Below are 21,295 nucleotides of genomic sequence, written 5' to 3' on the forward strand. Positions count from 1 at the left end.
CTGTTAAGTTTACCCCAAAACATCAGTCCACCGTGGGTTCCCCCCACCTTAAGATACATCAAATCCGCACGTATTCTTCCAGTCATCCATTGCAGTGGATAGTGAATTTGGGAATTTAGCTAATGTTAGCTACTTCCTCCCTGAAGATCCTCTTCCCCCAACCTATTGTATCAACGGGTAGAATGAGGTTTCCTGACCAGCTAGCGCGCTAAGTCTGGCAACAGCATTTGGCTTCGTCGATAGTCTAACGTAACTCCAGAACTCCACAATCAGTTTTGCCTCAATGCTAGCCAGTCGTTGTTTTCCCGAATAATTTATATTTCCCCTAACTGACAAAATGAATTTTGAAAAGCAATTTGGCACATGCTAAATAACTACGTAACTAGCTATGCTGCTCTTAATGTGCCTAGGAAAACATAAATTGGATTGAGGTAGCTACCTGGTACGGCCAGCAGGGGCTTGGCGTCAACAAACCACCTGTAACTACTATGGGATATGGGATAGTCATCTGGGAGATCTACACTGAATAAGGGCTTGTGCGTCCTCTACTGGCAACGACTACATTGTACTTTTCCCATAGCAAGACTCGGAGCCCTCAAGCCGTATGTCTGTTGCCAACTGTTTAACACAGTGATGTGTGCATCACCGAAGCGAAAAGAAATGTTACCTCGTTGAAATGGCAGTGTCCTCACTGGGAATCAGACATGCAACATTGGGGTTACAAGTTCAGTTCGCTAACTGTTATACTCCACTGCTGCCCAGTTTGCTTCTGTTTGGCATATGTTTATAATTTTTGACACTGCATGAAATAATTTTGCAGTATTTGCGACCATATACCTGCAAATCGGACAATGAGCCTTTGGCCTCTTTGGAACTCCATTAAATGTTCCTTCATGGGATATTTTTTACAGTGAAAGAATTTCGATCACTGGGAAATGAAGTATAAGACACGCTCTCGTACAGACCTAAGAATAATGCTACCGTTTTAATGACTGCACATTTCAGATGGGCATGCGGGTGTGTGTGGACAACTGGTTGCAGAAGAATGTTTATTTTTGCGATGCAACGTTTCCATCTAGTGGGTTAAACGTGCTATCACGTGTTAAATCTTAACTGCAAACTACGCCCGACCGAAAAGATACAGTCAATTTCTTCTGCCGCAGCTGATGATGATCGCCGTAGGCCACCACAATTGCAGACGGCATCCAGCATTAATGACAAAATTAACAATAATATGTACTGTTATATGCATTGAGATGTATTTCTTTTAAGCTACTCAACTGGCTATTAAATGTTTTATTTTTTGCAAAGCAGTGCCTTTGGTATAATATGGTGTATTATTTTAAACAAGAACACAGCTGGGTTAACTGGTGAATTGATCAGGGCTCTGCAGATGCAATGCAAATTCACAAATCTGTTATGTATGCATATCGGCGACTTAGCCTGAGCCATCCGTTTCAGGTAGAGATCAGTATTTCTGCGCAGAATCTGAATCGTTACAACATATCCTGTATTTCCTGGTGACGTGCAGCTTCATACTGGAGCAAGGCAAAAGTGAGTCAAGGCGATCGTTTTGTTATTAAATTAAACAGGGGACGGTTCTTAGAACGAAAATGTTCAAGGGTTGGGGGACGTGGCTAGGACTAGAGACAGCCGCAAAGCCAGTGGAGAATGAACCGGGCGATGTTGTCTTAGAAGCGGAGACAGCCGAACCAAAAGAAAGTGAAGTTGAAAAACAAGAGGTGAATGTGCGGGGGGATGAAGAGGTTCCAGCTCAACAACTTCTCCTGCAAGCTAAAGGCTTTAGCGGTGAGTCGATTTAGCTAACTTGGAAGCTTTTCTTTCATCTACTTGATTTCGCATTGCCGATTTTGCTTGCGACAAAGATACAAGATCAGATTGCTTATATTAGTATTCTAAATTTTAGCAAATATATGACCCTCACTGATAACAGCTAACGTAGCTATCATTCACTGTGATTAGTGGTAAGCTGGTTGTCGAGAAGAATAACTTTGAAGTTTAGCTGTCATGGAAATTGGCTTACAAGGATGTGCATTCACTATTTTTGTCTATTGAGTACGCATTAATTTAGGCAAACTATATTCAAGAGATTTGCTTGCTGGCTATCGAGTGAAATAATTTCAAAATAGTCAAAATGGCTCACTACGACTAAAATGGTGCTGTCAAATGGCAAACTAACAGAAATTCACAGGAAGCTTTAGAAAGACACAATACAGTAGAGAAGATAAATAACTGCCTATTGCTTGCCTGGAAAGCTGCCACGTGATATTCTGCAAATGTTTGCTGGATAGTACTATTGTATAGCAACATAGAGCTTGTCTCCAGCTAACCAAAGCTTGTGAAGTCCCGGAAGTAAGTCTGCACTGCGCATGTGGGGTGCAAAACATTGGATGTCTCATTAAAGCGAATGGGGAATATAATACTTTTGAAGGCAAAATAAAACTTTCCCACTTGTATTTTGAAACTTGATTTACGAACTTTACGTTTCATATGAAAATCAGATTGTAAAAAAAAAAGCATTATTTTCCAAAGACTTCTGGACCAGTGTTTTCTACATTGAATTCAATGGGCAGCAAGCTCTTTGCCCTCAACTTGCGCTGTAGAGATCCACCACCAGCTTTATCGCCTGGCCTCTCCTATCCTCTGCAGTTCCTGTGTACGCTCTATGGCAGTGGTTCCCAAACTTGGTTCTTCCTCGCAATATGTTGGTTTGAAATATCTTACCCTTAGAATTAACCAAAAACGATCATTTGACAGCTTTCATTAAGACATTTCTTCCAGGGAGGTATGCCCCCTGACCTCCCTAGAGGATTACAGTTATTGGGGACTATGAATTTCAACCCCTCAATATTCAAACAATAATTATGCACTTGGTTCCAGCACTTGATTGCATTCTTGACGTAGTTCTTTCTTTGTACCTCTGCAGACTTTAGCTGTTGTCAATTAAGTTATCTTTCTGGTATGGAAGATACGTGATTCCCATCTAAGATGGTTGCAAATGGAAATGAGCAACAGCGTATTATTTTTTGTCCAGGTTACCTGTATAATTTTGCAACCACTGCTACAAAGAAGATATCCGAGTCGGTGACAGAGACAGCGCAGACTATCAAGAAAAGTGTGGAAGAGGGAAATATCGATGTGATAATTGATAAGGTTTGTTTTTAATTTTTCGGAAACTAAGTTGTGTTTTGTATTATGTTCTGTGTTACAACTGTCCTGGCAAGCCATAATAGAAATGCTGATGGTACTATTACTATTATGGTAAAAATCAATATACAGTATGAAGCATTCCTACTTTCTGTTTTGTTTCAAATACACAAACTACCGAACTGTATCTCTCATCTTACAAATGCATCTCAACCCCATCCCCCCAGACATTTCTAGGGGATTTTCAGAAAGAACAGGAAAAATTTGTCCTGGAGAAGCATGCAAAAAAGACAGGTGAGTCGTGGAATTTTATCTTATCAACATGAGATGATAAAAAACATGCGCCTGCATGCACATGCGCGCGCACACACACACACAGAGAAAAGCTGGAGAACACTTACCAAACAAAGTGTCCACATTTTCATTGTACTAGATGCAGCAGTGCCTCCTTGGGTTGGCTACAGTGAGGAAGAGACAATACAGCAACAGATCTTGGCCTTATCAGCGGTGAGTATCCATGGATACAGTCTTGGCAGGGTGCCCTGAACCAGGCTGTAGGTAATTGATTTCTAAGAGCATCTGCTGAGTTCTGCTCTCTGATTACGTTAATTAGAGCTGCATGGAATGCGTCTCACCTGGGTCCCTGTATCCTTACGTTCTCGAATGGAAATTGCTTGCAGATTTTAAGTTGTGTGTCATTTTGTGATGTGCTCCCGGCTAGTTCTTCTTTTCCATTTCAGGACAGGAGGAACTTCCTGCGGGACCCCCCTGCTGGGGTGCACTTCCACTTTGACTTTGACCAAATGTTCCCCATTGCTCTGGTCATGCTGCAGGAGGACGAGCTTCTCAACCGGATGCGCTTCGACCTGGTCCCCAAACAGTGAGCATGTTTTCTGATGATCCTTCATCCTGGTCCCCAAACAGTGAGCATGTTTTTTGATGATCCTTCATCCTGGTCCCCAAACAGTGAGCATGTTTTCTGATGATCCTTCATCCTGGTCCCCAAACAGTGGGCATGTTTTTTGATGATCGTGCATCCTGGTCTCCAGACAGTGAGCAATTTTGTCTGAGATCGTTCATCCTGGTCCCCAAACAGTGAGCATGTTTATTGGTGACCATTCAACCTGGTCCCCAAACAGTAAGCATTTTTATTGGTGACCTTTCAATCTGGTCCTCAAACAGAGCTTTTTGTGTGTAACTATTTGACTTCTATATCCCCAGTAAGCATTTTGAGTGTGGTTGTGGCTACACATCTTGCACGTTCACAGTGTCACAAATGTTCACAAATGTTCTACTTATATGAGGAAATGATACGAGGGCCGTGTGTGATGGAATTCATGTCCTCATCACAAGAAGTAGCCTTGTGGTCTTTTGAAATCATAGCTTTATTCTCATAATTATCCCAGTATTTTTCCTTAAAATGTAACTGAAAAGTCATGGGACCAAGTAATCAGATTTTGGGAGCAAAGCTGGCAAGCATTGGGGCCCACTGCCTCTCTGAAACCCAGTACAGGACCAGGCAGTTGACCAGGCATGTACTCATCTCCTTGACAGAGCCAGTTTAGCCTTTCTCTCGAGAGCTGAGAGTTTTTGTAGGGAGAGCAGGCCAATTTCAGGATTTGAACTCTTCCGGAAGCCGAGCTGAGCGGCTCTTCATGTAGAGAGCAGGTTGAAAAGATTGCGAAGGCCCGTGACAAAGACCGTAATGTTGTAAATCTGGCCGGTCATTTCAGTGTGAAGGAGGCAGCGTTCTGGAGGAACTACTTCTACCGCGTCTCCCTCATAAAGCAGTCCGCCCAGCTCACGGCCCTGGCAGCTCAGCAGCAGGCTGCAGAGAAGGTGGAGGAGGACAAGGACGGTGCTAGCCCTGAAAATGTGCACCTGACAGGTACTAATAACAATGGCAATACATTTTATTTGTCAGTTATCATTCTGCACTCTCAAAGTCACCTTGCAACATTTACAGATGGCACTCAAAATGGTATTCTACTTATGTGAGGCAATGATACGAATAGTAATACTGAGTGTCGTCTTTTTTCCCCCATTCTTACATCACAGATGCTTTTATTGAATTGCCCCTTCCTTATCTAGTGTAATTAATGCGTTTGTTCAGGGCCCAAGTACCAAATTTTGTTAGTTGAAAGCTTATGATAGTTGCTCTTTTAGTTTAGACAAACCACTCCGCTGTTGTATTGATTGAGGATCTGTCATTGTAGCCTGGACATACTATCAATGTGGTATGAATTGTAAACTATGTGTTTTTTTTTTTTTACATTATTACTTATCCATTCTAAGTTCATACTATTTTCAAGCCGCTCATGTGCAAATAGTGCTGTGGTTTGTTCTGACATTAATGTTCATGTGACACAGAGAACATCATGCCGAAAACCCCTCCCACCACCATCAAAACGACAGCAAAGGCCAATGAAGTAAGTGGAAACTTTCTGAAAGGTCTGAAAGTCTGCATTATGCTCACCGGTGTGTCTTGTCAGCTGGATTGTACTTTTTCAGGATGGGGGGGGGTCATGCCACAAAACATTTCACAGAGGATTGTGAGAGTGTTTGAGGAACTCCAAACTTTTCCCTCCTCTTCGACTCATGTCGAAAAAGTTTTTTCTTGCGCTCTGCCAATCAAAGGCACCCCAGAAAGAATGTGTGATGTGTCAGTGCAACAGGTGTTTTTATGTTCAGTTGAAAAAGACAGCCTTCTTTACTGGTCCTTATGCAGTGTTCTTCTCAGCTGTTACTTCCTGAACAGCAGGACGTTCACTAGAAAAACATTCAGTGGTCATAATAAATTCACAGTTCATCATTAACTGCCATGTAGCAACCTAAGCTAGGTTGCATAAGTGAGTCAGAAGGGGGTGATCTGAGAAGATCAAGTGTTGAAGATTGAGTCTGTCACTTCCTGTAAGTGCAGTTCAGTTAACAGGTGTGTGATCCACAGTTGCAATCAACCTCATGTTGAATCCAACAACAGTTGGACTCAGTTATTGTCACACATATTTAATGAGATGATTAAAATGTAATGTTGTAGTTTACACTCTACAGACTGTTCACTCAAATGTAGGAGGTAATATTTTCATTAATGGAGGCTGCCGTTCTTCCTGAAAAATATATCTTGTTTATAGTTTTGGTGAGATTGCAGCATTTCTTGTTAACTGCTGTTGGCTGCGGTCAAAGGACTACGTGTAACGTAATGGAGGGGACATATTATTTACAGATATTTCATTAGACCATTTCCTGGAAAAGCAGAACTGTATGTTTTAAAGGGCATCATGTACTATTATTGATAATTACTGTTTATACTGAGTGTAACTGAAAGCTGTTTATTATGAGCTGAAAAAAATAACTATAGATTGCTGGCAACCCTGCAGGCCTCTAAGAAAGAATGTGCTCTCAACATCTTACAAACAAATCCACTGATATCTCATCGCCAGACAAAAACATGGCTTTTAGCCAACATTTATTTTGAGGCATTGTGACCCAGTCCTTCAAGATGTGTAAGTAACGCAATGGTCATTCATAATTTGAAGGTCATGTAGCTGATATGTTGAATGCAAGGTCGGCAGCACGTGTTCTCCAATATTGCCATTTCCACCACGGCAGCACGAGGATGAGGAGATATCCACCAGCCCCGGCGTGTCGGAGTTCGTGAGCGACGCCTTCGACTCCTGCGACTTCAACCAGGAGGACCTGCGCAAGGAGATGGAGCAGCTGGTGCTGGAGAAGAAGACTGAGGAGGCCGCCCCAGACGGTGAGCCCCACACTAGATCCGGGGCTTAAAGGCTGAGTTTGGGGTAATGAACAGGGAGCTGGCCACTGGAGGTGACTCCAGGTCATATCGGGGTAATGAACAGGGAGCTGGCCACTGGAGGTGACTCTAGGTCATATCGGGGTAATGAGCAGGAAGCTGGCCACTGGAGGTGACTCCAGGAACACGTGTAAAAAAGAGCATCTCCTCAGCCCAGCTCCCGGAGGGACTGCATCATCTGCGACTCTTAATTACAGCCAGGTGCCGAGCCAGCTGATTGGCTGGAGGGAAACCCCTTCAGCCTTCCTCTCCTCCTTGGAATATTACGGGTTTGAGTAGAGCGTAAGAAAGCTGCAGAAGCGTCTTCCTCTAGGACACGTGCTGAGTACACACAGGAATGCAGGCAATCAGTGGCTGGCAGTCCTGAACTGCAGAGCCAGAGGGAGCAGGTAATTGGTATGGTAACGGTTGTTATTTTTGCTTTTCATCGTTTGATCTCAAATCCAAATACGTATGCTTAAAGCATTTGGATTTCAGATCAAAAGATGAATACGAGACAAAAGTACAGGCAATCAGCTTTTATTTCATGGTATTTACATGCGTTTATGTGTTTTGCCATTTTACAGAAACAGCTGTTTTTCTGTTGAGTTTTAACCCCCATTTTAAGCTGTACAAAATTAAGCTAATGGATGAACTGAGAAGTAAATCAAAGCATGAGGTCACTGTGTTGAATTTCATCACTGGCATTTCAGTGTCCCACCCCAGTTCTTGGTTGATGTGCAAAGAATGATAAAACAACATAGTGTGTGTGGTGATGTCATTATTATGGTCACAGGCAGGTGTGGCTGAGCAATGACTAAACCTTTCAGCATGGTCTCTGTGTGCATTTCTATAGCAACCTTCTAGAACGATAAGGAGTTGTTTTAAAAAAAAAATGTTATTACTTTTTGAGCTGTACCTTTCTGGAAAATGCTTGTGTGGTGTGGTTACAATGCTTAATCTAATTAATTTAATGTTTAATTAAACTTTGACATTTTAAATTACCACCCCACTTTCCTGTTGGTGTAAAAAGAGCCATGAAAACCAGCCCAGTGAATATGGCGAGATTATTTTGACCTGGGAATGCGTGAGACCTGATCCTCTGTGCCGTCTCCCTTTCAGACGAGACTGCTGACTGGGAGAAGGAGCTTCAGCGGGAGCTGCAGGAGTACGAGGTGGTGGCGGGCTCTGAGAACCGCGATGACAACTGGGACCGGGAGATTGAGGAGATGCTGCAAGCTGAGGGCTAGGTCAGCTGTCCCGGGATGCCCTGTCCCCACCCGCCCCCCCCACAAACCCACCGCAGTGGGGCGTCGCCCCACAGGAAAACAACCTCATCAACAGCGTCCAAGTCAAGCAGTTACGGATGCCCATTTGCCACTGTAGAGCCCGGACCTGGCTGGCGTGGGCTGGAGCCAGAGCTGGCTGACCCGCGGTTGGAACGGAAGCCCCGCCCCCAGAGCTGTCTGTGGCGCGCCACGCCACACAGACGGAGACAACCGCCTGGACCTCCTCCACAGAACAAGACTGAGCGTTTTCTCAAACAGGCGAGAGTCCACATTTCTTTGATCTACCTCTGCTTGTTTGCCGCGGTCAGTGATGACAGCGCACTCCTTCTGTCCTCCTTCCCTGGGGTTAAGCGCCAGCGCCAGTCACGTAGACATAACTGGGCATCTAGACAGCTCCTCCCACAGCCTGTGAGCCAATAAGGGACAGCGCTATAAAAGATCCTGAAATTTAAGCAAACAAGCCTGACTCCAGCCGTACAGTGGAAAAGGGGCATAAGACTCCTCTCTTCGCACTTTCCACAACCTTATGCTCCAGGTCAGGTGATGAGTAGAGGAGCGAACATGTTTTATAATCATTGAATTGTGTAAGTTGATTCAGACACCTTATGAAAACTGTTACTCTGAATACAGCACAATTTACAACGCATTCATTTCTTTCCACACTAGGCAAGAGGGGTATTGATTTTATAATATGTAGATGAAGTGCCATACTGCAAACTAACGCTATGCATATCCTTGTAATTCTGTGAAAAATGCACTATATGATCAAAAGTATCTGGACACCCCTTGGTCTGGGGCTGTTTTTTGTGGTTTGGGCTAGGCCCCTTGGTTCCAGTGAAGGCAAATCTTACTGCTACTGCATACAATCACAATCTAGATGATTCTGTGCTTCCGCAACAGTTTGTGAAAGGCCATTTCCTGTCTCAGCATGACAGTGCCCCTGCACACAGCAAGATCCATATACAAGTGGTTTTGTCGAGAACGGTGAGGGAGAACTTGACTGGCCTGCACAGAGCCCTGACCTCAACCCCATCCAAAATATTTGGGATCAGTTGGAAAGCCAGCTGCGAGCCAGGCCTAATCGCCCAATCAGTGCCCAACCTCACTTATGCCCATAATTTTGAATGAGATATCAGGTGTCCACATACTTTTGGCCATGTAGTGTATAAAACCTGTTATTGTATATGGACACAATGTTCCTATCTCAGTTCTTAGCACTATTAGCATTTTTGTATTTTTGAAATCAAGATATTTTAAAATAAATAAATAGATAAAATGAGGTTGAGGTCCCTGAAACAAAAATCCAGGAAGTCAACTCCACCAGATGTAATGTAAGGGACTACAATCATGCATGTGAATCCTACACAGGCAGCTGCCCCACACCGCAGCTGTTACCATCAACATGGTGTCTCCTAATCTGGACATCTTTTTCACCAACACCGTTCGCATTGCAGCCCTTTAAATCAAGCTCACATCTACATATTAAATTTAACCCCACATTTTGCTGTTTACATATACTTTCGTTCTTTTTGGGGTTTTTTTCTAAGCTCAACACCTTGAAAAATGGATGCAAGTAATAGATTGGTTTTCTCCTCATGTGCAGATCTTACTCTCTTTTTGATTGGTAGATAAGTGACGTGTCTTGGCCAATCACACGACAGGAAAATAATATGCTGCGTGACCAAAGAGAATGGCAACATGTTAGATCACCCTTTCCCCAAATGGTCCCAACAAATCAATCCACATCGACCTGCCTTTACTCCCAATATTTAGAAAAGTTATCGCTATTCTCAGATAATGATGAAGTAACTGCATGGCCAGTGGAGCTTTGCAAAGTCTGTGGATTGGGAAGAACAGAAGAAAAGTTTTATTGTTTGATCCCTGTATGTTACTTCTATGTGTGTCAGTGAGCGACACTGGCTTAATCTGTTTAAATAGAATGGGTGAGGGTGAGTTTTGCATTTCTGTAGCCTTGTATTCATTCTGTGTTCATTCCCCGTTCAAAAAGTTTGGGTGCTGTTGTACTTGTAAACGTGCAATGGGTTCCTCCAACCAGTATTTTAGGTAATATTACCTGTAGATGTATTTGCTATGGACAATCTCAACTGTTAAGTATTTCTCAACTGGTAGTTCGGTGGAATAAGTAAAACCTTCATACGTAATATGGAATATGTAAAAGCTTATGTAGTTCATTTCTGTCACTATTAAAATAAAAATACTGCCTTGGTGTGATACCATCCATCCATCATCTGTACCTGCTTATCCTGGTCAGGGTCGCGGGAGGTACCGGAGCTATACCAGCATGCATTGAGCGAGAGGCAGGAATACGCCCTGGACAGGCTGGTGTGATACCTTTTACTGTCATTTTTATTCCCATTTGGAGTTGCCTCATTTGCTCACATAACTGTACTGGGTGCGATGTAAATGAAATAAGCTTATTAAACACTTCTCCAGAACATTGTTTTCGAGAATGCAAGAATGCATTTAAATTTTCCTCAGATTAACAGGGGTGGTCTGAACAGATGTATGGAGGGGATTTGGGGGAATAGTCTTGGAATTTTTGTAAGGGTCTTTTAAGTATGGGGTTTTTTTTTAAGAAAATGGAGCCTTTAAAAGGAGGTATGGGGGAATACTTTTGGACTTTTTATAACAGTCATTTAAACATAGGGGATTTTTTTTAAGAAAAAGCTTTGATTAGAACAATAAGCCACAGGCAACATTGGCCTTTTTCCCAGAAGTCATTGCTTCCTTCCAATATGGGAATGAGTTTGCCATTCCCAGGCCTTATTTTTTGTGCACATCACGAGCAGAATTAGTTGCTGGGGGGGAAAAAACACCATATATGTTAAAGAAAGAATTGAGTTCAAAAAGTTACAATCGAGAATCAAGCAGTTCAGCTATATCTTCCCAGAATGTTCATGCTAATCTCCCTTGACACCTGTCTGAGGCTCAGCCTCTTCAGGGCAGGTCTACTTGTACTGCTAGCCAGAACTACTCTGCAAGGACTGTCTACTCCTGGGTGTTTTATACTGCCCAGTTCCCAATCCAGCAAGAAGCGAGCATTTCTTCACACACAGTCTTCCTGTAGGTTCCCTTTCAGGGAATTGCCCCCGTACCCCGCCTCCCAACAGAACCCAGCTGTCGGCTGGACTCCCTGTTCTTCCTGCTGTCCAGTCGGGGTTACGACTGGCTGCCTCGCCAGCAGACCACTCCAGTCCATTCAGAATGCTGCTGCTCGGCTGGTGATCAGCCAGAACAATAACGGCCGTCTCAGGGCACTTCACCTTCCACAACCCTGCGCCTGGTTTAGGAGTGAGTCAGATTCAAGACCCTAGGCGCTACCTTAGTGGACCCCTGCCCATTCATAATAAATCATCTGCTTCTACACCCTTATGGAAGGTCTTCACCCCCCCCAATCACAGATTTAGGCTCTTAAAATAAAACTTCTGAATCACGGACCATCACCATGTGCTGACCCAAACACGCATCCGGCCTGATTGAAGGTGAGAGATGCACTGTTTATCACACGCACTCAATACCACCAGGGCCTTCCCATAACACCTGAGCGTTAAAGAGAGCTGCCAATGCCAATGACTGACACTTTCCAAATTGACGTTCTTTGCTCAAACAGCAGAGACTTCTCCTCACCATCCTGTATGCCTCTCTAATACACAGGTCCCCTTGCTAATTAATTTGCCTAATCTGTCATTCTTTTAAAGGTCAGGGTTGTGAAGCGACGAGACAGCCCAAAACCTCACATCGTCTTCAAATATATTACCACGCGTCTTAGTTTGACGTTTCCACGACGTGGAAATTACAATTGACTGCAATGTCTCTTTCTTTACTCTTTTATCATTCAATGTACTTGATTCTTTGAAAACAGTAATTGAGGTGATCTCACAACTTTTAAGGCCAATTTAAAAAGTTGCTAACACGACCAGATAGTGAAATAACGATTATCTGAAAAGCATTAATTCGAAAAAAAGCCTCGTCTGAAATGAGTGCTTATTCAACTAGTCCACAAGATGGCGCTGATTAACAGTTTGTGACCGAAAGAGCTATATTGTACCTGCGTAGCATTTGACCAACGAGTTTTCAGTCGAATATGGACGTGATTGGACACTGTGCTTTCGTGTGACTAATCGGCGCAATTTTTTAATCCTTATTAATAAGCACAACCCAATTAGTGACCGCAGCAGGCCGGGTAGTTTACGGTTGGCCTGCATTATTGTTTAGCTATGAATAGAATTGTAGAAAATCCTGCTGTTAAATACAGTCCGAGGCCGAGCAGCCCAGATAACTGAATATGGTTCCACGCACATTCGCGAGCCAGTGAGCAGAGGAATCTTGCAGTTAAAGGTGGTTCACATCGACAGAATCCAGTTAAAAGGGGTTAAGCATTTAAAATAAAATAAAAATGAAACTTTTGGGCCAGTTCAGGGAATACACGTGCGCTTACCTTACTTGATTGTCCCACAGGTGGTTGTCAAATATTGTAAGGGTGCTCATTATGCATAAGTACTTACGTATTGGCGAATGTTAAATTACTTTAACAGCATTCTTCTGTCATTCCTTAATGAGAGCAGTTTCAATGATTATAATGTATTACAAATATAATTCAATTATAATTATAATTATAATACACTCTGATCCTTGACAAAAAACGTCAGTGAGTGACCAGCAATTACAAAGTATTATGATACTTGACCTTATAGGTTATTATAAAATGTTTTATAATGTGTTAGAATTACTGCCATAAAGCATTATGAGTATTTAAGAGTGCTTATAACTACAATTATATTTGTATTATGAGCAGATTATAATACATTATAAGGATGTTAATAATGCATTATAGACATAGGCCGGCGGCATAGAAGCTGTTACCCCTTGGGAGATGGGATGGGGACAACTATCCTTCTCTCGGCATCATACAGTGAATTATATGCCACCTTGTGCAGTTGCTAGTCTTTGTTGCAGCTGGCATGGTGAGGATCTCTACACTGGGAATCAGTGCTTTTGCAAGATGAAGCACCTGGCAGCCCCCTTTTCACCTGCAGATTTGTCAGCACCCACTGAAAGGCACACCAAGGCTCAAACTCTGCTTGTCAGCACCGTGTGTTGTCCCAAAGCAAACGGAACTTCTTTCTAGCCGGTGCTTTGTTTACTTAATAAGTCCAGGCTGGTATGGCTGGCGGTAGATTTGTGTTTCAGATTCGGTTCTTCCCTCCTGTCCTACCCTTGAACCCTCTTGTCAGCTCAGATTGCTTAATGGCACACAGAGCACGAGTCAGTCACGGTCTTTATAATTAAGCTTAAGATTTTTAGATATTTAAGATAATTGAATTTGAGCTTGAATTCTTCTAGATTTAAAACTAGGTTTGTGAGACCTCCGCAGAAATACTTTACATGCCATTTTTAAATGCCCAGTTGTCACAAGTCTTAGTTCAGATAGACAATTGTAATTGATGTCATTTTAATTGTAATAATTAAATAATTTAAATCCCAAAAACAAATTTGGGATAATAAAAATATGTTTAAATTATTATAGTTAGTTGGACATTCACTGTCCAAATATTTTTTTAGTTAACATCAGTTGCAAACTGTTCTATTTGCCAGTAATTGGTGTTACAATACAGCTAAGATTCACTAAAAGCAACATTTCGCCAGTATGAGACATGGTTTAGTGAAGAATGTAATAACTGGAGTTCACAATATGGAGATCGAACTAAATAATGTGTGCATTGTAGCAAACCTAAAAAAAGTGCCCTCTACACAATAACAGAATCTGGTGCCAAAAGCCTGAAAATCAAAAAGGCTACATGTAGGTACTTTATTGAGGAATGCTGTGTTATTTGATAAATCCATTCCTTGACCATGTGTCCAGATATGTCTCTGGGGATACAGTTTAATACAGGTGCAGATTAGAGACAAGGTGCCAAAGGACAAAGACATTTTTTGTCAAATTAACGAAAAGCCATACACTGGGTGCGCATGTTAGCAAGTGGGAGGTCTTTTGCGTAACTTTGGTCCTGTGGATGGGGGGAGGGGGGTAGGGCTACCTACTTAGGGAGGGTCTGTGGCTCATTAGGTGTAGATCGTTTGCAGGTATGTTTAGCCTGCGCTGGATCGCAGAGCTCCTGTGTGACGTGCGTCACTCAGTGCTGGAAAGGGTCCAAGTGAAAGCATTCCTAAGGCATCCTCAGGCCTGAGATTTCTGACCTGCAGAACAGCACATCCCCCCCCCCCCCCTCCCCCGTCCGTCCGTCTACTCAGCACAAGAGATGAACCAAAGTCTGAGTTGCCCTAATGGCTCATTGAGCTATAGTTTAAGAAAACTGGTCGCCACCAGGGTGATTAGAAGTTACAAACAAAGGCAGCCACAAGCTAGGTCCATCACTGATTGCACAAGGACTGAAAGATGCTGTCTACATTACAAAAGTATAGTGCACTGTCAGGTTTTTTTTATGTCTCAAAAATATTTCAAAATGTTTTAATTTTTATCTTAGTTTTTATAGTGGACTCTTTGTTGTAATTTTGTCTAGTATATGACACTGGACCAATCAAGTCCATGTAATTCAGTGCGTGCATTGACTTTCTAGAGGAGCTAAATAAATCGGAATATAAACCCGAGTCCGTCTGGCCCATGGAAAAGTCCGCCAGCAGTAGTAAGTTTCGGGTAGAGTCGTCACATTTCCTGCCATCTTGAAAACCGCAGTGGTAATACTGGAGAACGTTGCAACATGCAAAGCTATAGATCCTCCCACATGCACAGGAGCCCATGGGGGAGCCACGCCCTGTGTGGTATGAGCGATCACATCTCTGTGGTGTGGTATTCACGCACTTTAGTTAAGGAGCCTTGTTAACCAGTCTTCTGGTGTATTTTCAGAACTATCAACAAGAGTGATTCTGCACCTAAGTAACATTCGCCCCATTAACGTCTGGTAAAGCCAAAGCTAAATTGCAGAGATTTTACTGACATTCCGGTTTATAGTTGTGTCTGTGTGCTCAATCTCATTTGGAAATCCTTCCCGTGCCGTAAGCGCATTAAAACCGCTGGGTCAGCTTGTTGGGGGTTGCGCTAAATGGAGGTCTGTCTGTTAGAGACAATCCTATTACGGACACTGTGTTCGTGAGCATCATCCTCGCCTCCGCACGCCGTAAGAGCTTATATTTAATGTTACTGTTTGATGCAACGTGGGCTACAACGTAGAAAGTCACTATATAAACCCAGATTGACGTCCTTACGTTGCAGACGCTGTTCGTGAAAGCCTATTGTGGAAACTAAGTAACAATAGTTAAATAATAGGCCTAAATTCCGTGACAATCTAAATAAATAATAATATTTATTGTTCTGACGTTAAACGGAAAGTAACCATCGACTTTTAACGTTATTGACTAAAACCAGGTAATTGGTTTCAGGGCACATAAAACACAACTGTCAGATCAAATCTCCTGAATTCAGTTACCTGTTGTTAGGCAATGTTTAAGGTTTCTTCACAACTTGCGATCTTGCGCCAGTATAAACCCATATTTATGTGGGTCATTATAAATGGAAAACGCGGAAATATGCGGTGGGTAGTTGCTTGCGAGCTACGCTTGACAATCCAGAGCTTGTCGGTTTTATTCTCAGGCACTTCTATTTGTATGAAGGCTGGCGTGTGAAATATACTGTAAGTTGCGCATCCTGTACCATCCCCAATTGGTGTGTGTGTGTGTGTGTGTGTGTGCGTGTGTGCGTGTGGAAAGGAAATATATAGTGCAACTCTCAAAGGTTTTTTTTTTTTCTTCAAAATTTTAAGTCAGAGTTCTAGAACTCCATTAGAATGTTCTTTTAAGAACATTCTAATCCCATATTTGTGATCTTACACCTTAAATGGTTAATTATGTTTTAGCTAAAACAATGCATTGAGCATTGCTTTAGCTTAGAAAAGTCGAACAAAGACAAGTACCCGTCCGCTCTTTATGATGGAAATATTTTCTTCACTTTCTTTAGAAATAAGTTAAAAGTGGCCCTTTTCCACACACAGACTATCGTTTTGCATCAGCAAGCAAATGGTACGACACGGAACGCTCCAGTTCGTTCGCCAGATCCCTCCCTCGTTCGCTCACGTGCCCGAGATCTCTCTCGCTCGCTCTCCCTCGCTCTCTCGCTCTTGTTTTGTTTTACACGTCCGTGGAGCGAAGCGTGCTGGAGGTTTATGGTAATTGCGGTTCCCCGACTGGCCTTCTGGGTAGCGTCGGTGAGTGGGAGCGAATTGCTCTCAGCTCTCAGTCGCCGCGGCACGCACGGAGGCAGCAGTTGGTGTCTTGAACGGCACAGAGAGACAGTGACGGAACTGGAGCCACGGGGAAAGGAAATAAAGAGAGAAAAAACGCATAACCTTTAAAATAAAATAAAAATAGAACATATAAATAAATAATGAAAATGTTAAGATGGATATCATACATTTCGAAATAATTTCTATAGGAAGTGTGTGTCCACGAGCTGTATTTTGAAGCGGTGTGTGCGGTGACCCAACATGGCGCTGCGAGGCATAACCAGACTGAATTAATTCCTGGAGTCCGAGGACCGTCGCCACCTGTACCTTTGTACAATACGAGAAGATCTAACCTCGCTTTTGGACCAAGGAATATATCTGCTCGGATCTTTAACATACACTTGGAATTCTGAGGATGTCTTTATACAACTTTTGCTTTGCACATTGTATTTTTATCCAACTGGAAATTCACTCCGAGTTTCTTTGGATCGCTATAAAAGTTCTGACTGCCTTCAGCAAAACGTGTGAGGAACAATTATAAATACATTAAAGATCAGTTTGGTAAAAAATACAGTAGGCTAAGCCACGTTTTATTTCGGGCACCGTTGTTCGGATCCAGACGGTGGGCAGAGTTTTCACGGAGATGTTTGCGCTTCTGTGAAACATAAACAGGATAGTGTCTGGTTTGAACTGTTCAATTCGGAAACTTCAAACGGGGAAAAGCAGACGAGAATCGCAAGACAAGATTTGATTCTATAGAGATAATTTCTTGAATTTCTTTCTAGGTAAGTAAATGTTTCGTTCAATTTTTATATTTATTTGTGCCGTTTTCTTTCGTATTTCTGTATCCCGACACCACGCAGTTGTAACTGCTATTGGTTATAATTTCACGTATTCGATTGGGGAAAAAACGATATTTTGTTGTCTTTGTAGGTTTGTCTTTGTTGTCCCTGGGTGAATTGGGGTGTTTTATTCCAGGATCAGTAAAAGGTGTCTGTTGCTTATAGCTTACTGTCTGCGTTAAAGTCGCGGTATCGTGTTCGGATACCGGATAGAAAACTACAGAAAATGGGTGTCTTTGTGCTTTTCGGTGTGGTAATGTCTTAAGGTTGATAAATTACTCAATTCGCTCTGAACTGGCGACACCCTTACTGCCAGTAATGATTAATTTCCAACGCTGTGAAGGGGCTTCCCAGTTAGCGGAACAATTTTACGCTCGTTGAGATTCCGTAGCGAGCTAAAAACCAAAGAAGATTAGGTTTTAAATGAACTGTTTCTGCCACTTCTGTACGTCTGAAATGCGGCTGGTGTTGCTGTTGCCGTAAAGAATGGGAGACGCTACCCGATATTTCAGTCATTTATATTCCTGAAGAATATACAAGTTACTCTGTCCCAAAAAAAAAAAAAAAAAAAAAAACACACGAGGCAACGGATTTGTGCCTCGCCCTCTCTCCGATTATTGTAGACTGTTTACGAATAGGCTACGAATGTACAGTTCAACATGCTAGAGGTCATCCCCTGACTGCTTGTCTGCGTGTGTGTGTGGGAGGGGAAAGGGTGCGGATGTATTCCTCGTGGGGTAAAGTGAAAGATACGAACGAGATATAGAGACTGCGGCAGAGATGCGATCCTTCTGTACTGATAGCCTGCATGCAAGGGCCATTTCCTTCCAACCGAACGGAAAGGTTCGTGCCGGTCTAAGTCAAACTGCAAGAAATATCTTAGTGCGTGACGCATGTGATTCAGATATAGCCACCTGTAGTTATGGGAATGGAGCCCACATGTTGTCTTCTGTCCTGAATAAAGAGGAATGAATAATCGGCTACTGGTCGGTTTACTTTCATAATTTAACTTAGTTCTAAAAAGATGCGCTGGGAAGCGTGCGGGCTTCCCGGCATCGACGAATTTAAGATAACGAGGAAGTAGGATCATCTCTGCATAGATGAGTCAAAACTCATCCAGTAACGGAATTGAACCAATATTTAAGGCTAAATCGTGGACAAAGATACTAAGCTGCCACTTTCTATTTAGTTGGATTTTCTTTAAGCAATCCAATGGAGAACACCCCTGCCTGGCTTATTCTGAACCTATGCCAGGATATATGAAACATTGAGCGATGTATAGTTGACAAGGTGTCGCGCAAAAAAACTGGATTGTCAAAAAAAAGAACATTCTGACGAAGCACAGCGTCTTGGTCTAGTCTCGTTGGTTTTAACCATTTATATACGTAATTGCGTTATTTACAATACATAGCCTAAAGCTGGGTGAGAGCTTCCAACATGCAAAACAACATGGACATACGAGGTTTTAACAAGGTAGCCTACCAACGAGTTATATAGGCTAACTGCAGCACCATAAAAAGGTCGAGAAGTTTAAGCAGTTGTCATTTTTATGGTAAAGATCATCAATTGGATTTTGGAGGTTTAACTGAAGTTTGCGCAACGAAAGACACATTTATTCGAATGTGTTGTTTTACAGGTAATGATGATCATGAAGGGAAAAATGAAATGTATTTTTGCTATAAAGACATTAATTGGTCGATATAAATAGATAGCTACAATAGTATGCAACACGTTATATTAACCCGCAACCCGCAACTCTTTTCAAACCAACAATAGCAACTGTAAGTGAATAACCATCATGCTCATGCTTACGGTTCATTTCGGAAAGCTTTTCAACAACATTTTAGAGGAAACGCAGCGCCCCACCCGTTCTACAATCAATTGTAAGGCCTTTAAGGCGTGAGGCGTAATAAATCAATTTTAATTACGTTAATTCGGTCCGCTGACAGCGTGCAGCTCTGCTTATCTGCAGCTGTAACCTTCGAATCGCACGTGACAGGAAGCGCTGGTATTAAACAAAGTGCGATGAAACCCACGGGAATAGTGTCGGTCTAGTTCGTTTTACTGACAGTATTTACAAATAATGCTCGTATGCAAATTGTTGTCGTTTACGTGTGTGAGAAATGTTTGTGTCTCCATCCCTGTTATTCTTGTTTAGTTAGGTGCCGGACGCCAAGCAAAATAATCAAATCAGTGCTCTACTGAGAGAAAGTGGGCACTTATCCAGCGAGCCTAACGAAGGGGTCCGGAGAAATTGACGTTGAATAATGCCTGGTCACAGTATTTGAGACCAACGTTTTGGGCAGTGCGATCTGCTCCTCAGTCACATCTGGATAAGTACCAGGAGTTCGCAGTCAGCGGTCCACACAAGTTGCTTGAAGCTAAGGTGTCTACAGTCACGTAGTAGACTAGGGAGCCGCAAAATAGGAGAACATTACGCCATTGACGGGTGGGTTATTGTATCAAAATATACATGTACCGTCAGTTGTCACTGTACAAGTAGCCTCCCTCTCTTTTCTGGATGTATTCGTTCTTCACTTGTATCACGAGACGACTGTTTTCCGTTCAGCGCAGACGTGGTCCCCCAGACGTGGTCTAGCCTAACCAGTGTGAACTGTCGTGAGATTAACCGTTTTATCATCCAGACTGATTTGTTACTCCGGCGCTGCCAGGATGTCTAGGAAAATAATGCAGAGGGATCCTCGGAGCCCGCGAAATGAAGGCTGTGTTTCGCTCCTGGCCATCTCTCTAGCTAAATTGGGTTCTGTGCTGTTTAGTGTTAACTTTTATTCTTGTGGGGTGTCTCAGTTTAATTCATGAATTTTGCTGAAAACAATATTGCCAAGGGCATCTTTTGCATAAATAAATCTGCTGTTGCAAGTCGTTAACAAACTTAATTTGATTGCGGCTCTTGACTATTCACTGGCCATTCCCGCTTTGAACATATTTTCCATACACTCTACAGCCAAATCTCTGGCTTTCCTCGTGCGAAGTCTAGAAAGAATCGGTTAGGTTACACTCGATTTCATATATTTGAATTAGCAAATTCAAATGATTTAACTTCATGCAATCCGCGCAACAAGAGAAATCGGCCTAATTGCATAAGGCAGTTTGGAGTCTGTGAGGATGGATTTAAATTTGTCGTAACATGTAACCAGAGGAAGGTTTGCTCTGGAGTGCATCTTGAAACGCTGACCGCCAAACGCCGCGAAGGATCAGGATTTTCTTAGATTCGTTCGTCTTCACGCTTTGGTCCACTCGCCATATTAGCATGTAAACAGTTTAGGGTCATTGTTCTACATTTGATGTCCCCAGTATATATCCGACAATCCCCCTGTTGTGCCGTGTGGCGACGTCGAAATGTTAATCTGCTGCGGGAGGGGGTAATTATGCCGTTACTTACCCTGAAACAATCGAGCGGTATTATATGGGCTTAAATAGTTTGAAATCGTATAGTGCCCGCGTAAAAGGCGTAATTTGGAATGCATGTAAAAAAAAAAAAAAAAAGTAATTGACGAACATTTTATACATGTAATGGTCGGTTTCCACCACCGAGTATATTATTTAATATTTAAACAATTTAGACATTGTAATTTTATTTGTAGGCCTGCTTAGACACTAAAAGCTATATGAATAAATATATAACACACCTACGCATAATCAGTCATTTTTTGGAACAATGGGACATGCCTATAAAGAAAGGTCTAACGTGTTAACACTTTCCTCGCTGATTTAGCCTAACTGTTGACAAATCTTACTATCACCTGTCCGTGGAGTGTTTTTAGGAAAATAGTAATGATGGAAATCCTTGTTGTAGTAGTGCGCCATTTGATTAATATAAAGAATCAGGCTCCAAGATGGGTTCACTGTCGGCTATACATTTAGACTTAATTGTGATGGCAGATATGTATTCTGCCAAGTTAGGTGTTGATGGGGGAAACCCCG

At 42.5% G+C, this 21,295-nt stretch overlaps 3 protein-coding genes across 8 annotated transcripts in view; 2 read left to right on the forward strand and 1 right to left on the reverse strand.

The window, feature by feature from the left end:
• The window catches only part of LOC135241088 (protein Shroom2-like), a 42,648-nt gene extending 42,192 nt beyond the window's left edge, over positions 1-456 (reverse strand). The window contains exon 1 of the mRNA XM_064311221.1: positions 14-456. Within this exon, the coding sequence (XP_064167291.1) occupies positions 14-86 (73 nt within the window). The 5' untranslated portion in view covers positions 87-456. The remainder of the gene's footprint in view (positions 1-13) is intronic.
• Positions 457-1,471: 1,015 nt separating this feature from the next.
• Positions 1,472-10,487, forward strand: LOC135241089 (synapse-associated protein 1-like). 2 transcript variants are annotated; one of them, XM_064311222.1, is made up of 9 exons: positions 1,472-1,809; positions 3,056-3,174; positions 3,396-3,462; positions 3,602-3,675; positions 3,909-4,048; positions 4,902-5,056; positions 5,539-5,597; positions 6,778-6,925; positions 8,084-10,487. In XM_064311222.1, the coding sequence occupies exons 1-9, from the start codon at positions 1,614-1,616 to the stop codon at positions 8,209-8,211; spliced, it is 1,086 nt and encodes a 361-aa protein (XP_064167292.1). In that variant the 5' UTR covers positions 1,472-1,613; the 3' UTR covers positions 8,212-10,487. The 2 variants fall into 2 exon arrangements, with proteins under 2 accessions (XP_064167292.1, XP_064167293.1); XM_064311223.1 differs by lacking the exon at positions 1,472-1,809 and having other exon boundaries at positions 3,396-3,469; positions 3,608-3,675.
• Positions 10,488-16,443: 5,956 nt separating this feature from the next.
• Positions 16,444-21,295, forward strand: part of LOC135240434 (BCL-6 corepressor-like) — a 63,511-nt gene continuing 58,659 nt past the window's right edge. For 4 of the 5 annotated variants that reach the window (XM_064309866.1, XM_064309867.1, XM_064309868.1 and 1 more), the window contains exon 1: positions 16,444-17,293. The gene's annotated coding sequence lies outside the window, so the exon portion shown is untranslated. The remainder of the gene's footprint in view (positions 17,294-21,295) is intronic. The other variant, XM_064309871.1, reaches the window with a different exon arrangement.

The sequence above is a fragment of the Anguilla rostrata genome, chromosome 15 (genome assembly GCF_018555375.3).
Source record: "Anguilla rostrata isolate EN2019 chromosome 15, ASM1855537v3, whole genome shotgun sequence".
Classification (NCBI taxonomy): Eukaryota; Metazoa; Chordata; class Actinopteri; order Anguilliformes; family Anguillidae; genus Anguilla; species Anguilla rostrata.

What these genes read in the sequence shown, in the direction of transcription:
- LOC135241089 (XM_064311222.1), top strand. Translation starts at nt 1,614, where the DNA reads ATGTTCAAGGGTTGGGGGACGTGGCTAGGACTAGAGACAGCCGCAAAG. An exon ending in AGATCTTGGCCTTATCAGCG is followed by an intron (nt 3,676 to 3,908) that starts GTGAGTATCCAT and finishes TTTCCATTTCAG; the next exon opens with GACAGGAGGAACTTCCTGCG. An exon ending in TGAGGAGGCCGCCCCAGACG is followed by an intron (nt 6,926 to 8,083) that starts GTGAGCCCCACA and finishes TCTCCCTTTCAG; the next exon opens with ACGAGACTGCTGACTGGGAG.